General features: G+C 33.5%; 1 protein-coding gene across 11 annotated transcripts in view; it reads left to right on the top strand.

Annotated features, from left to right (window-relative positions):
* The window catches only part of LOC126780215 (hepatic leukemia factor), a 199,484-nt gene extending 181,849 nt beyond the window's left edge, over nucleotides 1-17,635 (top strand). For 5 of the 11 annotated variants that reach the window (XM_050504492.1, XM_050504495.1, XM_050504488.1 and 2 more), the window contains 6 exons: nucleotides 11,089-11,225; nucleotides 11,537-11,744; nucleotides 12,225-12,337; nucleotides 14,494-14,631; nucleotides 14,926-15,050; nucleotides 15,491-17,635. In XM_050504492.1, coding sequence (XP_050360449.1) covers nucleotides 11,089-11,225; nucleotides 11,537-11,744; nucleotides 12,225-12,337; nucleotides 14,494-14,631; nucleotides 14,926-15,012 — 683 coding nt within the window. In that variant the 3' untranslated portion in view covers nucleotides 15,013-15,050; nucleotides 15,491-17,635. The remainder of the gene's footprint in view (nucleotides 1-11,088; nucleotides 11,226-11,536; nucleotides 11,745-12,224; nucleotides 12,338-14,493; nucleotides 14,632-14,925; nucleotides 15,051-15,490) is intronic. The other 6 variants (XM_050504493.1, XM_050504490.1, XM_050504487.1 and 3 more) reach the window with 3 other exon arrangements.
* Nucleotides 17,636-22,467: the final 4,832 nt, after the last annotated feature.

Genomic DNA, 22,467 nt, shown 5'->3' with positions numbered 1-22,467 from the left:
TTCAATGAAAATAATTAAATGCAAGCGGATGGACGACGTACATAATATGCTCAGTAAATCATTGAGATGACTGTAATTATCTTAAATTGATTATAAAGATTCACACGTAAGAAAAATACCATAAATCAGTAATTATACATAAGAAAATCATTTTAGATGAAATGTTAAAAATCAAAAACGCCAACAAGTGACCAAATGTTTTTGAAATACAAGTAAAATACCAAGAGTAGAGATGTACTTAAATCACTTGATTACAATGGGGTATATAGATTTTAATTATAGTTTTTTTTATGTAATACCGGATGTGATCTTAATAGAAATAATTACATTCAAAAAACAGGCTACAGTGAAACCTTCGAATGTAACCTTACAAAGCCCATGCTTATGTCGTATCTACATGAAGGTTTTTGAAACGGCATAAAAATGAATAGATTATTACACTTATGATTATTATTGTCATTTATTTAGTTTTTAATTGAATTCATCTATTTATATGATTCTATTGTAACCCATAAAGCCTTTCGAGCTTGATTATGTTCTAAATATATAACGGGTACGTATGTTAAATTAACAAATCTCATACTTACATAAATACAATAAAAAAATTAAATAATAAAAAAAAACATAAATTGTATACAAATTTAACCTTACTTCGAAACATTTCTTTAAACCATTTAAATAAACACTATTAAAAAAGGCAATATAATTCATTGTGTTATATTTTGACTAAATTCGTCTAAAACATTCTATACGTGCTTAAGAGATTATTCATCTTTACGAGTATAAAACAAAGCGATAAACGTATTTCACATATGATTATTTTTACAATTTTTATATGTTTTGATTATGGTTTTTCTCTCTATATAATTTTTTCCGATTTATTATATATAATTTTTCGTCGACACATGTCAAACGGATACAGATAAAAAATGACCATCTTTTAAGAGCTAAAAGATCTTGTAGACATAGTTGTACAATCTTATAAAACTTGTCCAAAGCAAAATACCATGGTAAGAATGTAAACAAAATGTAGCAATTTAATTTCCATATCTGGCTATAATTTCAATCAAGTATTTTGTAATATTGCATAGAAATTGAAAGTTCTAGTGGTATGAGCTGTACGCAGGCTCGACTAGCGAGAGTAAAAGTAATCTTCGGTCTTCCGCTATCGCTTCCGCGTCCCCCGCGTACCCGGCCCCTCTAACACCTTCCGACTTTTACTTTTCCGTTGACGGTGCGCCCGCGCAACTATCGCAACGATAACACTAAATCTTATGAAGTTTGATTTCCGTCATCTGATTTGTTATTAACGAATTATTCAAGGCTTAACTTTACAGTCGTGAATATAACTTTATATACAATATAGGTATGTAATGCTACTGTTTATATCTACCGTTATTTTTATTCATAAATACATTGTATGGTCTTTTTTCGGTGAGATGAAATGAAAGCAAGTGAAACTTATTTCTTAAAACGAACTCAATGCAAATTTTTATGCAAATAAAATTTCGCGAATATAACTTTTGCATATCATCGTTTATTTTTTTAAATTTAAATAGTTGGGGAAATTTTATAACGAGTAAAAGAAATTTAACAATTTCTCAATTATTATGATTAAATAAATTATGAAAATGAATATCATTGATGCTTTTATCATACTTTACATAACTACTTCGTTAAACAATGACCTACTATTTCTAGTTTTTGTAACAATCTTTTTTAATTTATTCTTAACTTACGATTGTTAAAACATAACAGTAATAAATAGCTTTAATTATATTCATTAATTAACTTATGTGTTTACTGTAGTAATATTACTCGTATTGGTAGTAATTGATTTTTTTTTAATTCCGCCTATTTATAGAGAGCTAGTAATATTGCATATTGTAACTTTAATTTTTTTTACTTAGTTGATATGCAAAGTATTTGATTATAATCTCTTTTTACTTCCGAGCTAAGTAGGTATTTCTGTCTGATAATAAACATTACCTCTTACATTTAATTATTGTTTATGCAAATATGTTAATTACTATGTCGTTAAAAATATAATTGTCAAAAATTATAATTTTAATATACATCTTTATGTATATGTACATAGTTATAATCGATATATGCCATTGTTAATGACGTTACGATTATATATATAAGAAATAGAAATTATACTCGGTACAAACTACGAACGAGTTGCACGTGTTTTCAATAATAATGACGCGCTCTTACTATATCATAAAATTTGAATTAGTTATAAGGTATCACTGGTAGGGCTATGTAGGTCCGTCAGGGTAGGTTCGACCCAATCTTCATTTGTTAAACCGCCAAATAGAACTATGTGTTCCAGCTTGGAAGCTGAGTAAACCAGTGTAATCACAGGCAATAAGGACTATCTTTTAAGTCGTGTAGTTAGCGGCGCATGGACGATGAAAGAAGTAGCTACTGTTTATGGTTAAAGGTAATGACTTCCCATCCGGACCATTAGCTAGTTTAGCTTCATACAATGACTGAAAAAAATATTATTTCAAATTAAGCTTACTAAATAAAACACTGTCATAAATAATATCACGAAAATAAATAATAGCAGGTACTCTTGCAATAAGTTTTTGAATAGTATTAAAACGTGTAAATTATAATTCGTTAAAAAATACATATATTCGTCTATGGCTTTCCGTGGGGTTCAAGCTTGTTTTTCACAATAATTTTATCGAAATCGGTTTAGTGATTCAGCCGTGAAAGCGTAACAGATAAACAGACAGTTACTTTCGTATTTGTTGCATTACTGTAGATTACGCGAGATGCCTTAACATTCTCAATCACAAGATATTTCTTTATTTTTAGTTCATTTTCTACTACTGACCGAACGTCGTTCATTTGACTGTAAAAATTCAGCAATTAACATTATTTACAATGTTCGATTTGTGAACTAGCTGATAAAGATGTTTCAGAAATATCTTCAGCATTTTTACGTTCTTTACTAAGCTTTTGCACTTAATTGATTCATGGCAAAATATTTTATTATATGAACATTCTTATTTATCAAACTCCAATAAAAATAATTTAAATATATTATAAAATATGGCTTTTTATTAAACTTAATTTAAAATTCAACATACCAAGTGTATAATGAAATTTGTTATAAAAAATATACGCTACTTTTTTATCACGGTAAATGAAATCGATCTTTATTGTTTACCTACAATTATTAAAATAACTTAAATAATAAGGTTTTAATTACGCAAAACTATGCAACAATACGTCAAATGATAATGAAGTATTTAGATTGTCCGGTTGAATTTATTAATACATTAAGATTATATATATATATATATATGTATATATATATATATATATATATAATCTTAATGTATAATATATATATATATATATATATATATATATATATCAAATATTAAAAATATATTGTATTAAGAAATTGTGACATAAATTAAAGTTCAGACAAACGGGTAGATACCATTTCATCCACGGTTCTGCCCCAAACGTTTTCAGGAATACAATTTCAGAATAATAATATCTATTAAACATAAATCAACAAACATATCTATAACATAAGAACAGATTAATATTATTAAGATTGAGAATATATTTAGTACAAAATTAAGTAAGCAAAACAAATTAAGTTCAACCAATGGCTTCTATTTGAGAATATATAGAGAATACTTTAAAAAAATATCTGAAAAATTGAAAAAAATTGAAAAAATTGAAGGAATGTCGACTGCGCTGGTACGGCCGTATCCTGAGACGTAACGATGATCATCCTATCAAGAAAGCCTTAAATATCCCGGACCGACCGCGGGGAAGAGGGCGACCGCCCGCAACCTGGTGGTCAAATACAAAAAGAGGCCCAGAAAGAGAATCTGAGTACACAGACAACCCAGAACAGAGCTCTCTGGCGCAGATGTACAAGGAGACCCGACCTCAGCTGAACTGAGAAGAGGGTTTGAACAAAGAAGAAGACTTTAAAAAAACATCTGAATGACGAAAGCACCAGACGTACAGGCCATTTTAAAAAGAAACATTTGATATTGTTATTCACAATCGATTGCAATTGATTCAAATATAGATATTTTAGTAACAATCTTAATTTATCGGTCTTATTTATAATAATATAACTTAACCAAATAAAAGTAATCATAAATTAAATGACAATTAATAGATTTTAATTTTGAAAAGCATCAGATAAATTTATGTAGTTAATTCTGCGTTATTCGTTCCGAAAATAACTTCACAAAGATGCACTTGTGTTTGACAGTGACTACAAATGTTCAGGACGTTTATGGCAAGCAATGAGTTCAAGCGCGCCCACGCATGCGCCACTGGACTTCTCCTATTGTTTGTAAACACTTTCGTTTACAGCCAGTATGTGACTGAACTCAAGTTATATCATATTGTTTACATATAATAGAAATTCATATAAAATAAAAAAATATATAAATGATGACATTATAAATACAAGTACAGTTACACAAGCTAGACTCCACTGCAAAGTTTTTAATGTCTAAACAGACAATTGAAACGTTTCGATTATTCAATGTACAACATCGGCTTTGACACCTACCGAGCGTTAACAAGTAGCTGCAAAAACTTTCGTCCAACTTTCATTCAATTCACACATTTACGAAAAAGAACGTCAGCGGAAAAGGCCCGCTTTCACTATTACGCAACTGTGACCACTTCCCGTTTCCCCCACCACCCGCTCCCCTCTCCTGTATGTACCGGCACTCCTTACCTATATTTTCCGACTAGGAAGTAAGTTGCGCAAGAGTAGCTTTCCATTGGTACCCGCGCGGCATTCCAATCGTTACTAATAATATCTTACCTTATAAAATGTATGTTTTACTGTTATCTATCTCTTTCTATTCATAGTTACTGCTTATTCGATAGTTGGGTATATATGTATTCGTTATCACCGTTCAAACTTTTTGTGCCTGTCAAATTGAAGTTCAAAAAAGTAAATAAAATTCTTAGCGATAAATAAGAAGTATAAGTAGATTGCTAAATATGACAAAATATAATGAAAAAACCCTTAGTACTAAAGCAGAGATAATATAATTCTAGTTATTCGTAGTCTTAGTTGAAAAGGATTTTGAAATTATGCATAAAATTAATTTACAATACTAGATATATTCGAAATTTATTTCTGAACGTTAAAATTAACCAACGAAATAAACTTAAAAATCTCGACTTATAAATGTGAAAGTGAGTTTCTTTGTCCTGCTTTCACACTTCAACGCCTCAACGATTATCGCGATATTTGGCACACGGATACACGGAGACGCTATTGAGACACAGGTCGAAAGATAGGTTACTTATGATTCCGACAATCTTTAATCCTATACTAATAATCATTTATTCGTAGTTTCTTTGTAATGCTTAACTTGCAAATATACTAGATCAATTTCGACGAAGTAATAAGTATTATTACTTTTATATTTCAACAATTAGCTGCGACTCGCATAGTATTCTACTTTGAATTTAGACTATTGACTTGACAAGCAATTTTCTTGATATACTATAAAGACCTAATAACTCAAATATATAACTAACAAATAAGTGCACGGTGACATATACTTATATGTATTTATTTTAAATAATTACCTAATGCGACACGCTGACACCGTTATTATATATATGTGTCTTGTGCTCAAAGTCAAATAAATCGTATGAACGAATACAAAACAAATATATCACACATATTATATATAAACAAATATATTTACAAATCTTAATCTTTAATATTTTTCATTCGCTAATCATTTATCCGTTAATATTCATCGGAGCGAAGGGCAACTCTCCGTTACAGAACTTTCGCTGTGGCCGATAGTGAGAGTGAACCGCTCGCCTCGTAAAACCGACTTGCACATTTGACTTACCACTTTCTCCACTATAATCCGTTGCCAAATACTATGCGGTATGCGTTTCAGTTCACTAATATTGTATATCGTTATACAAACCGCACATTTAAGATTTGTACCAATGTTGGTATCGTTCCGCACCACGTTGATCTGAAATAGTTATCTACTCGATTTTGAACCGGTCTGTGTACATGCTATTAAATTTATATGAGGAAACAGTTATGGGAAAATTGTGACATAATGAAGAAGTATTGAAAGTGAGGGCTTGTGTCTTTTAAAATAGGAAATTAGTAAAGATGGGAATCTCATGACATCACTATGAATGGAATGTCAACAATAAGTTCGTATACTGCGATTTCAATACAAAAACTTGGATATTATCGTTGATGTAACGATGTTTTATTACGTACTTTTCATTGTATTCCTTTTGTTGTAAGGCATTTATCAATGTTAGTCGTGTGTCATGTATTTTATTGATACGACACTATTTAAAAGTCATAATAAAAATATATACATTGCGCGAAAGAGACAGAATAAGTAAATAAACTTTATTATCTAATGTAAAGGTCATTTATAATATTACACGGGAAAAAATATAGATCAAGTCTTTAATTGGTTTAATCTTAAATTAATTGATAAATTACTTCATCATTTAAAATCATTTTATAAATTAATCTGTTTATATTCGTATTGTCAATGTTTGACCAATAGTAATTTGCATTTTTTAACGTTAAAATTATCAAAGTTTAACAAGAATCGATTTGATGAAAGGCAATAATACTTTAGACATCGAGGCAACATTGCATAGTGTTCTATGTCGTCATCAACGCAAACTTTCTCCAACGAAAGTGAGAGCGGTCTGACGAGCGGCCCGGAAGCGCTCTGTGCCTTCGATGCTGTCTCACTTCCTCCTATGTAATAACTGCGTCCTACTCGAACGTCTCTGTCTAGACGAAAACGTGACCCATATATTTTCAGAGTTCAGGGTACTTGAACTTGGCTCATAAGTTCAGGACTTTTTTATAACAACACGACCGAGGTCGAGGTCGTATGAAATATTATATTGTAATACGTATTTAATCTGACGCAGTATGTGTTCATTTCCGGATTCAAATATAAATATGTATTTATAATAATTTCTCATGTTATAAGTGTCTTGTTTAATTAAAAAGTCACACAATTATCCTTTTTATGATAAATATTTGAAATTCCATATTCCTTTTTAATCTTCTATATAAATATAAATAAAATTTTATCTTTGTCTTCGAAGCATTGCTAAGCCATTCATCTGATGGTAAGATTGGATTTTTTCTCTGTTTGTCTTATTCTTGCTTTATTTTTCCCGTGCGAAGCCAGGACGTATATTATGTGCTATGAAGGTTATTTTGTAACTAAATATGTTCAATTATAATATGACATATATAAATTTATATATTCTTTATTGACATTAAAATCGCCTTACGCATATTATACGCATTACATATACAAAAATCCTGTGAATCCCTAAATTTATCTATGTCAATAAAAGGTCCTTTGTCAAATTTTATTTAAATCTTCATAGCTTAGTTGTTTTGAGTAAACAAATTGACAGACAGAATGACTTTTATTTATAATATTATTAGTTTAAATGATAAATCTTATAAAACTTAACACGTAGTTTCCTTTTCTAATTTACATTTAAAAATAGTTCATTATAACTCAAGCTAGTTTTAAACATCAATCATCAATATTATCTGTATCACAAGTGGTCGCAGCCGTTACTGACGCGTGCTGCGCGCGCGCCGGAACGGCTAGAAAAGCGTGGCGTGCGCACGTAACTTCAACTAGGTTACTTCCCTCTTCCTCTACTTCCTTACCCCACTGCGTACGTTTTTTTTATTAGGAAGCGTGTTAAATTACTCCCACATTAATTACTGTTACGATAACATATTTCTTTTACGCTTTACCCACTCATATTATGACGTGATTCGGATTAACATTTTATGCCACTTTACGTTCAAATACGGCTAATTTACTAGAAATAAGCTGCAAATTTCAAGAAATACATATATATTTAATAATGCTTTAATGTGAGCGTAATAATGGGTTTTTTATTCTATAACATAAAAAGTTCATCATATATACCTAGACATACACAAAAACCGCCAAGGTGTTTTTCAACAATGGCAACTAGAATGTTACGGTCCCTTGTACCTGGATTTTACACTAACTTCAAACCTGGACACAAATATACAAACCATTGCCGTTAAGCGGTAGAACGAATAATGTGATTTTGTTGTCTATATATATCCAGTCTTCTAAGTATAATAACAGTAAGAAAACATTAATAACAATCAGATTCAATCTCGATCGGATAGTTCAATTTCTATTACGATTAAATATAATTATTATTAAATCATGTAATTTTTTCGATTTAAATAAAAAAATAAACATATAAGCACATTAATATCATAAATAAAATCATTTTTCTTATCATATATTTTAATTTGTAATTAATATCATCTGAGCAATGGTCTGCTATTATTTTCTTTAACGACTTTATATGATGTAACTTACAATTACACTATTTACAATTGTAATAGCATGTACGTTTATAAGTAATTAAAAAAAAACTTTATTTTTTTTGTTTAGTTACTTAAAATAGATATCCAATATTGTTTTATGAAAATTCTAGTCCAAAAAAACAAAACATGTTATTCTATTAATATATCTACGTATTATGTAATATCATAAATAAATAATAATAATAGCGGTACCAAGCGGTTCCATCCCCGTTAACAAACTGATCTGTCCCCGTAATGTTATATATTCTTTTATGTTTCTAAATTAATGATAGATATATAAAACATCCCTATGTATATTGTATATATTATGGAAGGCTTATCATCACTCGCCTGTTATATAAAATTAGGGTATATGCTGTGCTTTGTCTTGCGATTCTCTGTTCTCGCAAATCAATTCTCTGTTAGGAAAAATTATATAATACGACTCAGATATATTTAAATAAGTATAACTAACATCACCTCGACGGCATATCAAGTGATTATGATGAATGATGTTGAATTGAGTACCAACCTCTCGGTTCAAACAGTCAGAACGAATCAAACACGACGAAATCGAATTTCAAATGCTCGCAATGCAATTATGCATCGAGAAGAGTATCAAAGATCTTAATTCGATACTCAAAATATCTAATTATACTTATCAATGCAATTGTCTTTTAAAAATAAAGTTTTTATATACATAAGAGTTAATGAAACTGAGGGTTAGTTATTATTAAATAATAAATATATACAAATTACATAAAAATATGTGCTGTCTTATTGTTGGAGGGTTTATTTATTATTTCTATTAATCATTGTTTACATTTTGAGTATACTGAATGAATGTTCCCTTAAACATCAGGTATTTTTTTGAGATGTAGTTATATGTTTATATGTAGATTACCGCATGAAATATATAAATTCAATTCTTTATATAGTTCTATAATGTGATTTTATATAACCGTAACCGTAACCGTAACAGCCTGTGAATGTCCCACTGCTGGGCTAAAGGCCTCCTCTCCTCTTTTTGAGGAAAAGGTTTGGAGCTTATTCCACCACGCTGCTCCAATGCGGGTTGGTAGAATTCACATGTGGCAGAATTTCAGTGAAATTAGACACATGCAGGTTTCCTCACGATGTTTTCCTTCACCGTAAAGCACGAGATGAATTATAATCACAAATTATATAGCTTATTATAAATTAATAAAGTACTTATTAATTTTTTATTTTTTATACATTTAACAATAAATCATACAAGTATGTTTGATATGATTTTAAAAAAATACAAATAAAAAGGCTGAAGGAAAATATAGTGAGGAAACCAATTGTTTCGGAGGATTCTGAGATATCGTTATTAATTTCAACGATTATATATGTAAAGCTTTGCAAGTTTTTCCGTTAATAAGAAGTCCGTTTTAACTTATTTAAATTGAAAACATATATCAACATTTGCCGTGTGAATACATTATATAGAAATATATCGTACTTTAAATGAAAACATATCTTATATATCAATGTTTAAATTAGATCATTTAAGCAAACATGAAGTCTATCATAGAGAACAAATGCATCTTGACCTATGAATTGTTTCAATAAAGCTGCCATCGTTAAATATACAATTTAAAATCAATAGAAGAAAAATTATTTTTATAACATTTGCATAACATACATAGGTGCTTTACTTATTACATACTTGTAGAAACGAGATTCCAAGAGACTTTTTGTATAAAGAATATTTTAAATAATAATTGTTGTAAAAACCATTTTATTTTAAATGAGCAGCGTGGCAAAGGCTGTAGCTAGTCCCGCTTAACGCCTACTGATATTGTATTGTATTATCATATAAGGTACGTTCCATATTGGATTTCGGGATCGTCTAAGGGTCTTTCTTCTACCTCCTCACGCGTCTGGATGTCGCGTGTATACACTCGTGACAATACCGTCACCCACGCCGCCTCACGTGCTAGATCATTTTCGTTAATTAAAAACCTTTATGGTAACTATAATCACCTAACTGTAAACTATAATATAAGACGTGTGCGGTGTGTCACACAAAGCAACACCAGCAAACAGCTTGCCTACTAACTGATATTTATGGTAGCTGTTCCGCTCCTTAAGATCCAGCAAAACCTTAGGCCTTAAAACCTTCCTTAATCTATCTCTTGTACGTTGACGTATTATATTTTTAAAAGTATAATAATAACAAAATAATTTAATTGATTTAAAAAAAGTTGTTCGTAATAAATAGGTTATTTGTTTTCTAAATTTATTTCTCTGTTGTCATGTCTGCATCTAATGTAATTATTGCAATTTGTAACATAAGTTTTTTTTTATAATAGTCTTTGCTTTAATAAGCTGTAATATATTATAAGTGTATCTGCTTGTGCGATATATGATTACAATATTTATGAGCCGATACGTGCTTCAAACGCTCAGCGAACGACTATTATATATTACTATTAATTTAGATTAAGTCGCCTACAAACTTGGCGTTGCAACCGCTAGCCGTGTGTCCCTGTGAGCTTAGACAACCGCGCAGCCCTGCTTCTAACCCGCTATGTTGTGCACCGTTTTGCATTATTGTCTGTCACAACATTGTGGTACCGAGGCGAAGGGGCCAAGAGGCTGTCTTTGGGCGCGAGCTCGCAGTGACCGGGCTACCGCCCTCCTTGTTACAGGCAAATCGGTGAACAACAAGGACGCGCTCGAAGATAAGAAGGATGACAGCGAGCTGTGGGAGGCGCAGGCCGCCTTCCTCGGGCCTAATCTCTGGGACAAAACGCTGCCCTACGATCCAGATCTCAAGGTACAAGAAGTCAGTAATCGCAACTTTATTACCTACTGCGTGTTGCGTGTCGTGTGTCCGTCGTTCACAGGCTTTCTAACCCGCCCGCATTAGGTAATAGAGTCGCTTCCCGCTTATCCCACCGGCGAATCCCTATCCATACATTGATGTTTTTAATAGTTTAAGATTTCATTTTTCTATGTTTATTGTAATTAATATAAGCTTGCGAACTGTCTGCAAAAGCGAATTTGCTGCAGCGACATGAAATAATGTCCGCCGCTAGCGTCTCCGCTGCCAGCGTGGTGAAGAGCGCGGCGTGTGACGTGACCTTTGCATTCCAGTACGTGGACTTAGACGAGTTCCTGTCGGAGAATGGCATGCCGGGAGAGGGTCTCGGAGGCGGCCACCTCGGCGGCTCAGCCTTCGGCGCAGGCACGGGCCTTGCACTCGGCCTGCAGGCGCCCGTCACCAAGCGCGAGAGATCGCCATCGCCGTCGGACTGCATGAGCCCTGACACGATCAACCCGCCGCTGTCGCCCGCCGACTCCAGTATGTATACGACCTTATTTAGTCCACTGTAAATGTCAACATAGTTATAGTATCTAGAACGTTAAATTACATTTAAATTACACGTTTAATAAACGTCAGTTTTATATATCACCCCTGCATTTCACTTAAAAACTCATTCCGGTCTGACTTCTGAGATAGATAACTACTGCAACCATTCAATATGTGGCATTTCAATTATTTCAATACTTATATCGTACCGACTTACAACAATTATTTTGTTTCCGATAATAATAATAATTATTATTATGGTAAGTTAGTAAGTTAATGAATTAAACATAGGGGGATGACAATATTTTTCAACATATGTTATTAAGGACATCTGTATTTTAAAACACATAGTGTGATAACATACATAAGACAAATATTTAAGGATGTAATATTTGTCTCACGTACTGTAATTGATACAACGATGATGGACAAGTTCACGGTCACTATTAATTATTTCGCGTACACTTCCAGCGTTCTCGATGGCGTCGTCAGGGCGCGACTTTGATCCTCGGACGCGTGCATTCTCTGACGAAGAACTGAAGCCGCAGCCCATGATCAAGAAATCCCGGAAACAGGTAAATGAAGTTAGTGCGCTGATCATTCCTAGCGGCATGCTGCAACTGCCTGCGGGGTGCGGCGTCACTCACACACACTTAACACTTATTACATCGACTTGAGACTACTACAAAACCCTTTTTTTTTAATAAATAGATATTTTCCTTTTATTTGATTCTACCGCCTAATTTATAAAGGATCATTTGGTTATACTGCCTGTAGACTTCATTAAAAACTATTTATTAAATCCTTTTTAATTTAAAATTAAATGTGATCAATTATTGAAAAAGTTTTTTTATCTTATACATAAAAATATGACTTTAACCTATTTTTTATATGTTCTTATTTAAATTAAATTTAAACATTTTCAATTCAGCTTCGATCGAAATTTAAATTATTTTTTCTTGTTCAGACATGACTGATATATAAATAATTAAACACGAACTTTTATATACACACAGCATGACAAATGCTTGACTAACGCTTTCTCAAATCTTACTAACAAATATACAGCATTAATTATTAAATATTCGTTCCACACAAAACGTGCTTCGAAATAGAAAAAAGAAAAGAAAACATTCTATAAGGCAAAATATTTTTAATATGTAGAATACAAATTCATTTATTTAATAGTATAGTATTTACATTTAAACTATATTGGAAATTCATATGACTATTTTCAATAAAATCAAATGTTTTATACATTTCATTTTATTAACCTTGCATAGCATAAGCATATTTTGTGTGGTGCGTATTGTATTATATATAAGGGGTATATATAGAAATTATTATATTATTTTTTGTATATAGTAATGTAAAGGATACAGCTGAATTAGAAATTTCCATCTACAAACGCATAGGAGACGTGATCGTTTTCTATTTTATCTTGAATTAGTTCGTTATATACACTTCGTTCGTTATGTGCACTTTTTATTGAATTCATTGTTATTTAATTTAATTCGAATAATTTCGTAATTTTAAAATAGAAAACGCTTCATACACGTGACTAACATAACGTAATGAATGTTACATTGATTCATATTTATATTGCATCGAATTAAAAAAACGGAGTCATCGATGGAATGTGTTATTTTTGAAATGTAAGTATTATACAACAGAGTAGTATAATAATAATATGTCAAAAATTAAACATTCCATCGATCATTCCATAAAATACATACAAATATATTTTCTATTCGACTTCTTTATTGATTAGCTGGTAACTTTGTGTATTTCTGGTTGGGTACCGCCCACACATCTGTCCTTATACTGTCAAAATGCATATAAATTTCTGTCCGACATTAAGGGTAATCGAGCCACCTATTATAGACACAAAGGGTCTTAATGTAGCTGCGCATTGATGGTGTAGGAAAAAGTTGATATATTGACATCGCTAATGTCATTTACTATTTACCTTTAATCGGCCTTGAACATTTTCTAATAATACCCCGACTTTTTGTAAATGAAATACCTAAAAGTAAACATTACGTTATGACGTCACGATGAAGTTATCACATTACACACAGACTCCAACACTCACAATCAATACTAATTGGGTTTTGCACTTAAACACAAACTTCACATTTACATTTCACAGTAGATATGATATTTACTAACACGTAGTGCTCCTTACGACTAGAAATCTAACCGTAGAACTGCGTAGTGGAATGAGAAGTTACAGAAGTTAACGTTAAACTCAAGATAAAATCTCGTAATCGTATCTCGAAGGATACCTCAATAGTTTCATGCAGATTTATCTAATACGTGTACTGAATATACGGACAAAATTTTTAACGGCGTGAATCATAAATTAGTTACTATTTAGAGACAGACAAGATTATACCATTTCAATTGTGATTGATATTATTATTGTTTAGTTTGACGTCTGAAATCCACTCGTATCGTATACGTCTCCTGATTTACCTGAACGATACATGGTAACTTACCAGGAACAAACTTTTACATTAAAAAAACTTGAGTGGTTGTTTTTCTAACAAAAATAACGTACGAACACTAAGGTTAGACGGTGCACAATTAAACGTACATGAAGTGCAGGCTGCGAATAGATATCGAGGTAGCTTCGGAGTAGTGATTAACGATTCGTAAATCGTATTGTTACCCATGGGTGAAGGGTGGTATTAGTGTGTGGCGCGGCGTGCTAACCCAATATCGACGTCGTCGGCAGTTCGTGCCCGATGACCTGAAAGACGACAAGTACTGGGCGCGCCGGCGGAAGAACAACATGGCTGCCAAGCGATCTCGTGACGCGCGTCGGATGAAAGAAAACCAAATCGCGCTCAGAGCCGGCTACCTTGAAAAGGAGGTGGGTTTGCAGGAACCTCTATCTATGAGGATTTGTATTTCGATTGAGGTATCATGTAGCTTTTATATTAGTAATGAATGTATATACATATGTTACATAGTGTGACGTAGAAGACCATGTTTAGGAAAATCTTCTATTTATGAATATATGTTATAAGATCTGCGGTAGTAATATTTATGTTTACAAATTATACGAAATTCAGAATAGACATTGAATTCGTATACTTCGATTAATTCGAACCTTCGACATCATGAAAAAACGTATAATAATCTTGTTATTGTGTGGTATTTTCAGAATATGGGCTTGCGACAAGAGGTGGAGTTGTTGAAGAAGGAGAACCACATCTTGCGCGAGAAGTTGTCCAAGTACGCGGACGTATAAGCGGACTCACCGCTCAGCACAAACAAGCCACACGATATGTAAGTTTTATTTTGGGACATGGCTACTGCCATTCCCTTGAACTCTTGCGCCTGATCTTCTTTCGCTTCGATGGAAGTGCTATCCTATAAGACTATGGGCAAACGTTACAGATTAACTGTACTGCGAACAAACTTGTCCACTATCATTTATCTCCTGCGCAGATGTCTAGTCTATATGTATATTGGTCGCTCTAGCCAAAATTGATAAGAAAAACAGTCTTATAATTACGATACTGAAGTTCAATTTCAAGATCTGAACATAAGAACATTCGCCTCTGTAAAATTAGTATAATGTGCCAGTACAAAGTAGAAGCTTTTCATAGAAAACAATAGTCTGATATAAAAATAATAGTAAAATGGCAATTCTATTAAAGATTCATTAATTATGATCAGTTTTATTAAATTAGTATGAAATTAAGCAAATCCTCTGTTTGTTTCAGGTCGCGGGTATTGTCGCGCGTTGCGCCGTCTCGGGGCACACCGCTCCACTTTCTATTTGTAACGCTTTTCAAATATTCGGTTATATTGTACTTTACTGACTAATCTATTGTTAAATATTGTAACACGCTCTGTGTGTATAGTTCGCACCCTTCCTAGTCCTACTTCCTTACAAACCCTACCCTGTCACTCTCACGTAAACGACTCGATTCGCTAATGCGTTCCCCGAGTACTTATAGTAAATGTTGTAATCACAATCGTAGTTTAGTTAAGCTGCAAGCTGCAAGCGGACGCTGCGCGCGAGCCTAAGTGGGGCGGTATGGCGAATCGACTAGTTTAACCCCAGCTCTAAGTTATTTGTTTGTATATCATAGAATTAATCAATACACAGTTACCGTAAGTTAATCTACTTAGTTTAATAGGTGAATCTTTACCAAAGTTCCGCTCGAACTCTGATCTATCGTCGTATCTAATTCCCCCCTTCGGACTCGGTTCGACACTCTACAGGGTTAGTCAACGACGTACGGACCAAATTTTATGAAGAATCGTTATTTTTAAAGAATGTTTGTCGTGTCCCCGTCCCGAGCGTGCGTGGCGCCGCGCCCGCCGCCTGCGGGGTTTGGTCCGGTCAGGTCCGTTCCGGTCCGCTCCGGCCCGGTCCGGCGGGCGCGGGTTGTCGTCTATGTTAATGTTGTTGAATATTTATATGTTATCGGCACAGGTCGCGCACGGCACGGGTGCTCTCGTGCCGTGCGCTAGTTTGCTCAAGTGGCTCGCGTACGCATGCGCAAGTGTAGGCTGCGTCTGTATATAGGTAGTTTTAATAGGACCCCGAGTCGCCCGGGCAGCCCCGGGTCACGCCCCGGACACCCGGTCGCTCACGATCTCTATCATTATCGTCGCCGACACCAGCTCCGACCCCGTCCGTCCCTCTCTCCGGAATGAGTGCAGCGCGTCCGCCGGTGTCCGAGGCGTAAGTCTCTCGCTCTAGCTCGCTTCGTAGACCGCTCCGTATGAGATTAGCCCGCGGGCCGGCCCGGCCCGTCCGGGCCCGCCGTCTCGCGCGTGCCCTCTGTCGTTTCCGTAGTGAGCGAACACTAGTTTCGTTTCAAATTTACTTAGTGGATAGTTTAAGTAGTACGTAGATTCCGTAGCGTAGTCGTTATTAGTCTATTTTTGTTATGGCTGTAGTTGTTAACGTTTTTAAAAGTTTATATTATTTTTTTTTAGTTATAAAAAACTCGCGTTATCGCGTCTATTTGGGTAGGACCCGCGTGTAGAGATTGATCGGCGCCCCGTGCCCACAGCACTGCGACACGCGCGCTCGGCCGCCGTCGGCTGCGACCGTCCGCGGTCGGCCGCGCGTGTCGCCAGGCCCCGCGCGGCCGCGTCCCTACGCACTGACTGCATCACCTGGACGTTTCCTCCGCACTCTATTTGACTCGTGCTAATCTTATAATATATTTTTGTAGGTTTTTGTCGTTGATAAATGAGTCAATTGAATGTTTATTGAATTGAAATAAAATTAATGTTTATGAACTAAGACTAAGAAGTTGTTGCATTTGAAAGTATTTTATGAATACAAAGCGAGAACAATAAAATGTTTTTTCTATAAAGGTTTACATGTGAAGGATTCTATAAAGGTGTGACGGTTAAACTTTTAAAATGCACTGTTTCATATCAAATGATATTATATGTAATGAACTTAATGTTATTCGGCCGCGCAGTGCGGCATTTGATATTCCATCTTGTTTGTTAAAAAGTATACATTAAAAATTAAATTATGCTATATTATGTATATGGTACTTATACAGTTTACATAATAAATTATAATTGTTTCCGCAGACATTGTAATAAATGGGTATATAAATAAATGTAATACATAATGTAATGGTAAGGTGTCGTGATAAGAAGGAGTTGTGTGTAAGCGTCGCGGTCCGCGCCGCGCCGCATCGCACCGCATCGCACCGCACCGCGGGCGCTCCGCCTCCTTATTTATTTATTTCCCTCTCTCGTGAGAATTAATCGCCTTTTGTGAATATGTATCTGTATTGCAACAATGTAAAACCATATTGATGTACGAGTAGTATTTCGTTTGATTATAATTTATATGGTTCTATGGATTGAAATAAACGTTAAATGTTGTATTTTATGTTTATTTATTTGATGGCGGGCCGGACGGCCGGAGCGCGGTTGCGAGCGCCGCCTCTAGTTACTGAACCGCTGATATATTTCCTCGATCGCTGTTATATGTAATAAATCGTGGTAAACAGTACCTTGCACAAACATGACTTTTCATTATACCCTGATGTCTACCAACGTGATGGAGTCACTGTCACCTACAAAGAAACACAGAGTAAAACCTATCCTAATATACCTACTTACATACTATTACCTACAATCGTTACCTAGGTTTTACCACCCATGCATTATTAACTGTAGATATAAATCCGGGACTAATGATTGATACGAAAGCACCCGACATGTAAGCATTATTATTATTATTTTAATTTCACAAATCTAATCACTAACTAAAAGACACCTTCAAAAAATCTATGTAAATACATATCCCTTTTTAGTGAACGTAAGCAAATTATTTTCATATTTATTAAGATCAACTATTTACTGGCTTTGTGCAGGCTCGTCTAGGTAGGTAACACACACTCATCAGATATTCTACCTAGCCGGTGTAATTACAGGCACAAGGGACATAAAATCTTAGTTGCCAAGGTTGGTGGCGCATTGGTGAAGGAAGCGATAGTTAACATTTCTCACAATGCCAATTTTCATGGGCGTTGGTGACCACTTACCATCAGGTGGCCCATATGCTCGTCTGCCTTTCTATTCCATAATATATATATATAGCAAATTTTATTTTACAAACAAATAACGTTTTGTACATAAGTGGTTAATTTTATTTATGACAAGAATTAAAGATCCAAATTGCAATTCGTTGCAAAAAGTAAACATCCAAAAGTACAATTGTACTGGAATAACCTTGATCATTCCATTATATAATCGTATTCATCAAACAACTCGATCGTCAAGTTATATGAACGTATGAAGTACAATGAGAACTTAAATAAGAACATACATATATACAAATCATATTTATAAATAACTATTGTCAATTCGCGACTGCGTGGAGTAGTGACAAGATATCCTCGCAGCAGCAACTTCTTCCCGTTAAATGAAAGTCCAACTACAAATGGAATAATGATAATTAAGAATAAGAAACGATTATTTGCATGTTTTTTTTTTTTAATTTATTTCTCTTTATTTTAAGATAATAATTAACTTACTCGTAGTATTGTTTAAGGTCTTATAAAATAAATCAATACAGTAAAGAGAAATTTATCTGACCAGGTGGATTTTTGACAAACTAATAAACTTTGTATTGTGTTACTACATTAGTAAAAAGCTGCATCAAAATATAATAATTATAGAATAATATTTGCGCATGTGAACGCAAGTAACTTTCTAATATAATAAGGAATTCCTAGGTTCAGACTATTACTTCTTATCATCACGATAAATTCCAAAGTACTGTTTCCAACAGCAAGGAAGTCGATGGTAGCAAGATCATATCTGTATTATATTAAGAGAATCGTGGCGGAAAAGTATACCTGTACTCCTCGGATAAGAAAGACCCTGTAAGCAGAAAGAACCCATCTTCTTTCCACACGCTGCTTCAGTTAGAGACTACCTAAGTGTTAAGCGAAAACACTTATTTTAAGAATTTTTAAGGCTATTGCATGCATCCAGAGAAACCAGGTACTTCAGTCGATAAAGCAAGAAGCGGTGCTTTTAAAAGCCAAAAAATCAAAAATAGTTTATTTTTAGTCAAATATAAATCAAAATGTTAATCAATATGTATATATAATCAAATGATATCTGTACGGTTTTCGTAATAGTACTTTCAGTAGAGAACGTTGAGCTCTTACTAGATGGATCATAGTAGTTTTGCACAACTATGATCCCAACGCTACCCCAACAGCCGATACAGTATGTCAAGACTGATTTACAAAGCCCAATGAAATAGTGCTTAGGAAATCTACACTAGCTCGCAATTGTCTAATTATATGTATGAGTTGTCGCACTCTTCCCAATACCGCGTTGATTGGGGCTTTGAAATTTAAATTCTGTTCTAGAACAATACCTAAATATTTAATAGTTCTTATACTTTGGATTTACATCTATTAACATTATTACCACACGTATACACATGCACTATCGAGTGTCGCTGGAGGACTGCAAGGTGATGATTTGTAAAAACAGACAAATTTGATCTTAGAGTCGTACCCAAAACAAGATATCATTCCAATTATGGTCATCAAATATACTAGTTGTACAATCTTTCATTTATTAAAATTTGCCTCAAACTACGTAAATTGTTTTAAATATCAAATGATTCTTGGAGGTAAATAAAAACCTAATATTGATCAAATCACTCGCATCTAATCATAGTAATTCTTTCATAATTTCAGGAATTAATCTTAAGATAATTTTATTTTCAGGCCAAGGGACATAACGTCTTAGTTACAAAAGTTGGTGGCGCATTGGCGATGTAAGAAATGGTTGATATTTCTTGCAGCTCCGATGTCTATGGGTGATGGTGACCACTGGTGGTAACCAGGTAGCCCATTTGTTTGTTGTTGACCATTTTTATAAAAAAAGTAATCCTTATTAAATATTTGACTGCCTCGTTGGTTTGTACAAATCCCAGGTCGGGCCAGTAAAAATTATTGAGTTTTTTCATCGAAAATTTCAGTATTAGCCCGAAGTCTAGAAATTGGAATTGTGTACGAGAGAACGTTGAGCTCTTACTAGATGGATCATAGTAGTTTTGCACAACTATGATCCCAACGCTACCCCAACAGCCGATACAGTATGTCAAGACTGATTTACAAAGCCCAATGAAATAGTGCTTAGGAAATCTACACTAGCTCGCAATTGTCTAATTATATGTATGAGTTGTCGCACTCTTCCCAATACCGCGTTGATTGGGGCTTTGAAATTTAAATTCTGTTCTAGAACAATACCTAAATATTTAATAGTTCTTATACTTTGGATTTACATCTATTAACATTATTACCACACGTATACACATGCACTATCGAGTGTCGCTGGAGGACTGCAAGGTGATGATTTGTAAAAACAGACAAATTTGATCTTAGAGTCGTACCCAAAACAAGATATCATTCCAATTATGGTCATCAAATATACTAGTTGTACAATCTTTCATTTATTAAAATTTGCCTCAAACTACGTAAATTGTTTTAAATATCAAATGATTCTTGGAGGTAAATAAAAACCTAATATTGATCAAATCACTCGCATCTAATCATAGTAATTCTTTCATAATTTCAGGAATTAATCTTAAGATAATTTTATTTTCAGGCCAAGGGACATAACGTCTTAGTTACAAAAGTTGGTGGCGCATTGGCGATGTAAGAAATGGTTGATATTTCTTGCAGCTCCGATGTCTATGGGTGATGGTGACCACTGGTGGTAACCAGGTAGCCCATTTGTTTGTTGTTGACCATTTTTATAAAAAAAGTAATCCTTATTAAATATTTGACTGCCTCGTTGGTTTGTACAAATCCCAGGTCGGGCCAGTAAAAATTATTGAGTTTTTTCATCGAAAATTTCAGTATTAGCCCGAAGTCTAGAAATTGGAATTGTGTACGAGTGTACACAATTCAAATTCCATGCCTCGGAAAGAAAATATAACCGTTGATCTTGCGCCTGAACTCTTTCCAGTCCTGTTGGAGCCATACCATCGCATTATGAGAGTAACGGAATAGAGAGTGCACCTGGGTTTTCGCACACACTTGTGCACTATAATATGTCCTGCGCAGTTGGCTAATCTCTCTTGAGATTGGCCGCCTTGGCCGAAATCGGCTTGGAGGACTATTGGTTAAAAATAAAACACCTCTATTAAAATATATTAAATATTTACTTTAATTTAAAACTATTTTTATCAAATGAAATTTATAACAATCATTATTATAGCTTTGCTTCTTACAAAAGGTACTAGCTCAGAACAGAATTTACATATAATAAATGAATTAAGTAGTTACAATAAATGCACCTAAAAATAAACCTTCTGTTAGTTTCGTTTAGAATTAATTTTTGGAATCATATGCATATGTTCTTATCCTCAAACATTGTTAAAATGATCAATATTAAAATACAACTTAAAAATATTTGTAAACCTAGCAACGTCGGTGATGTAACATATGTTGTTTTAGCTATTCTTTTACAGGCTCATTTAAAGTTTCATATCTTTTTATGAATGATCGTGCAATATATATGTTTATACATATGTTACATCATGGTTTTTATATAACTTAAAAATTTCAGTACTTCTATGCGTTCTGTTCTGAGTTCCATATGTGGTAACAGAATAAAGTTTAAATGTTTTTCCAAAACAATCTTCTTTCCAAACAATAATATAAATTTAGTTGAATAGGGGAGTTATGGTTACGCTATGATTAACATTTTATTTTTATCTCTTGTTTCATGAATAAAAGGTACGGTAATGAATTTGTTAAGAATTTATTTATCTGTTAATTAACAGAAATAAGACATTGTGCTTTTTACAGAAAACAATCCATTTCGATTCGCTCTTCAATAAAAATATATATAAATATCTACAAATTTATCTACTTGGTAATATAAACTAAGTGAGTTCCATAAAGTTATTGATCATAATACCTTCACTATTAGGGTATTATTCGACAAGAACTCTTGCAAAAGCTTAGCTAGAAGGCACGTGTCTAAAGAAGCGGCACACTCTCGCAAGATGCTATTATAAAATTAATGTATAATAATTCTTTATTTTCATCCAGTTACATTTTTGTAAATCTTTCTTATATAATATTAGAAAAAAATTATATTAAGATTTCCTTTTAACTTTGATCTGAGCGTGGTTGATAGCTTTAATCAAAATTGAAAGTGTCGATCTTAAAGTCCA

Source organism: Nymphalis io, chromosome Z, assembly GCF_905147045.1.
Source record: "Nymphalis io chromosome Z, ilAglIoxx1.1, whole genome shotgun sequence".
NCBI classification, from domain to species: domain Eukaryota; kingdom Metazoa; phylum Arthropoda; class Insecta; order Lepidoptera; family Nymphalidae; genus Nymphalis; species Nymphalis io.
Note: the sequence above shows the minus strand (reverse complement) of the source record. Positions and strands in the feature narration are given on the sequence as shown.